Source organism: Mastomys coucha, unplaced genomic scaffold, assembly GCF_008632895.1.
Source record: "Mastomys coucha isolate ucsf_1 unplaced genomic scaffold, UCSF_Mcou_1 pScaffold18, whole genome shotgun sequence".
Lineage (NCBI taxonomy): Eukaryota > Metazoa > Chordata > Mammalia > Rodentia > Muridae > Mastomys > Mastomys coucha.
In genome coordinates, this window is record NW_022196900.1 from 92,671,297 (window position 1) to 92,674,088 (window position 2,792).

The 2,792-nt window shown below is 50.2% G+C and overlaps 1 protein-coding gene across 1 annotated transcript in view; it reads left to right on the forward strand.

Annotated features, from left to right (window-relative positions):
• Tcea3 (transcription elongation factor A3) overlaps positions 1-2,792 on the forward strand; it is a 32,996-nt gene that overhangs the window by 24,610 nt on the left and 5,594 nt on the right. The window contains exon 9 of the mRNA XM_031379092.1: positions 2,597-2,743. Coding sequence (XP_031234952.1) covers positions 2,597-2,743 — 147 coding nt within the window. The remainder of the gene's footprint in view (positions 1-2,596; positions 2,744-2,792) is intronic.

Here is a 2,792-nt window from a genome sequence, read left to right on the forward strand (position 1 = left end):
AGTTAGTGTGGAGTTAGTGTGTGGTTAGTGTGTGATGTGAAGTTTGTGTAGAATTAGTGTGTGGTTAGCATGTGGTGTGGAGTTAGTATGTGATCAGTGTGTGGTTAGTGTGTGGTGTTAGTGTGTGGTGTTAGTGTGTGGTATGGAGTTAATGTGGAGTTAGTGTGTGGTTAGGGTGTGGTTAGGGTGTGGTGTGTGGATAGTGTGTGGTTAGCATGTGGTGTGGAGTTAGTATGTGGTCAGTGTGTGGTTAGTGTGTGATGTGAAGTTTGTGTAGAATTAGTGTGTGGTTAGTGTGTGGTGTGGAGTTAGCATGTGGTTAGTATGTGGTTACTGTGTGGTTAGCATGGGGTTAGTGTGTGGTGTGGAGTTTGTTTGGTGTTAGTGTGTGGTTAGTGTACCATGGGATATGTAATTACTGTGTGTGGTGTATAGTTAATGAGTGTGTGTCTGAATGGCACACATGTGCTGCATGGATCGTAACAGAATGGTGTCCCGGGACGTGCAGTTCTGAGGAAAGTGCTCACTGTTCGCCCCAAGCCCTCCAGAGAGCAGAATTGGGATAAACAGGGAACCTGGCTCCCGGGAATGAACTATGATTCAAAGCTATCCCGCTGTTCATTTTCCTTTGCTTGTTTGTGGAGCGAGCACAGGGCATGTGTGGACATGTCAGAGGACAGCTTGCAGGAGTCAGTTCTCGCCTACCTTGCGACGACACAGATCAAACTCAGGTCTTGGTGGCAAACCCCTTCATCTGTGGTGCCATTTTGCTGGCCCCGTTGTGCTCAATTTAGAGGGTCTGGATTTTGTGGTGGTGTTTATTTGTTTTGAGTTAGAGTCTCAATATGTAGTTTTAGCTGGTCTAGAATTTGCTATGTAGACCAGGCTGGTCTTGAATTCACAGAGATTCACTGCCTCTCTGCCTCCCATGTGCTGGGATTAGAGGCTTGTGCCATATATGTATCTATACCTACCTAGCTGAGGCTCTTTCTTTCTTTCTTTCTTCCTTCCTTCCTTCCTTCCTTCCTCTCTCTCTCTCTCTTTCTTTCCTTCTTTCTTTCTTTCTTTCTTTCTTTCTTCCTTTCTTTCTTTCTTTCTTTCCCTCTTGGTACTAAGGATTGAACCCAGGGCCTAACACATACCAGACAGATGCTCTACCAACTTGGATACGTCCCCAGTAAGGCCTGTTCTTTTGTGAATGACAGTATATCCCAGAGGTAGAAATTGCAACTTATCGTTGCAATGTCTTAGTCAGTTCAGCTCTACAGTAGAAAACCACCTGTAAACCGAGCACACAGGAGGTGGAGGCAGGGGAATCAGGAGTTCAAGGTCAGCCTGGACTGCATAGCCAGCCCAAGGTCAGTCTGTGATACCCGAGACTCGCCTCCTTCATATGAGCCTTGACTCTGCTCTGATCCACAAACCACTTGTAACTACTGCTGCCTCCACCCCGTGCGTCTGCCCAGTCTCCTTTGGCAGAGGCTGGAAGGGTGCAGTGAACAGGGGTCAGATAGACGAGGGAAGGGGCTGGATGATGCTGATGCTGTATCTCCAGAAGGGGCACTGACCACTGGTGCTCCTGGGACAGCTGTCTGAGGTGTATATCCACAGCGAGTATTCAGACCTCTGAGCCTGGTTACTGTGGTGTCCTCCTGGGTGGCATAGCCAGCAGGCCATGGTTCCCAGAGCTATGGTTCCCATCAACAGACCGGGCTAGAGAACATTCCTGGCTGGAGCAGGTGCCGGGTTAAAGTCCAGACTGGGAGGCTATGGGACACGGCCATGGCCAAATCAGCTGCTAGGATAGCGTGATTCAGACTGAAGCCTGGCAGGCAGGATGAGCACCGTCCTGGAGGAATGTTACTGTGTTACTAATTCTGGCTATGAGCACCTGCTGCTGTCCTACGAACACCCAGCCGACCTTGACCCAGCTACAACTCCCAGGTTGGACCTTTCAGCCAGGATGGAGAGGAGACTCCTCCAAGATAGGCCTTTCCCAGGTCTGGTGGGCCCAGGGGGGTCCAACCTCTCCTCCATCTCTACGTTCTTGACCTAGTATGGTACCTCCTTCTCCTTCTCAGCTCAGACTCTAAAACCTGGCAAGGGGCAGAGGTGTACACACACATGCATGCACGCACACACATACACACAGGTGTATACACACACAAGTGTACACACGCAGGCGTATACACATGCAGGTGTACACACAGGTGTACACACAGGTGTACACACGCGCACAGGTGTACACACATGCAGGTGTATACACACAGGTGTGTACACATAGGTGTACATGCACGCAGGTGTATACACACAGGTGTACACATGCAGGTGTATACACACACAGGTGTACACACACGCAGGTGTACACACACTCAGGTATACACACGCATATGTATACATATGCAAAGGTGTACACACAGGTGTACACACACGCGCAGGTGTATACACACGCAGGTGTACACACGCGTGCAGGTGTACACACACAGGTGTATACACACAGGTGTACACACACAGGCAGAGTTGTACACACACACACACACACACACACACACACACACACCACACACATAGAGCCAACAGACTCATTTCTTTGCAGGAAATGGCCAGTGATGAGCTGAGGGAGCTGAGGAACGCCATGACTCAGGAGGCCATCCGTGAGCACCAGATGGCCAAGACGGGTGGCACCACCACTGACCTCTTGCGGTGTAGCAAATGCAAGAAGAAGAATTGTACCTATAACCAGGTGGGCAGAGGTAGGGTGGAGTGGGGAGGGGCTGCAGCACGGGGGGGGG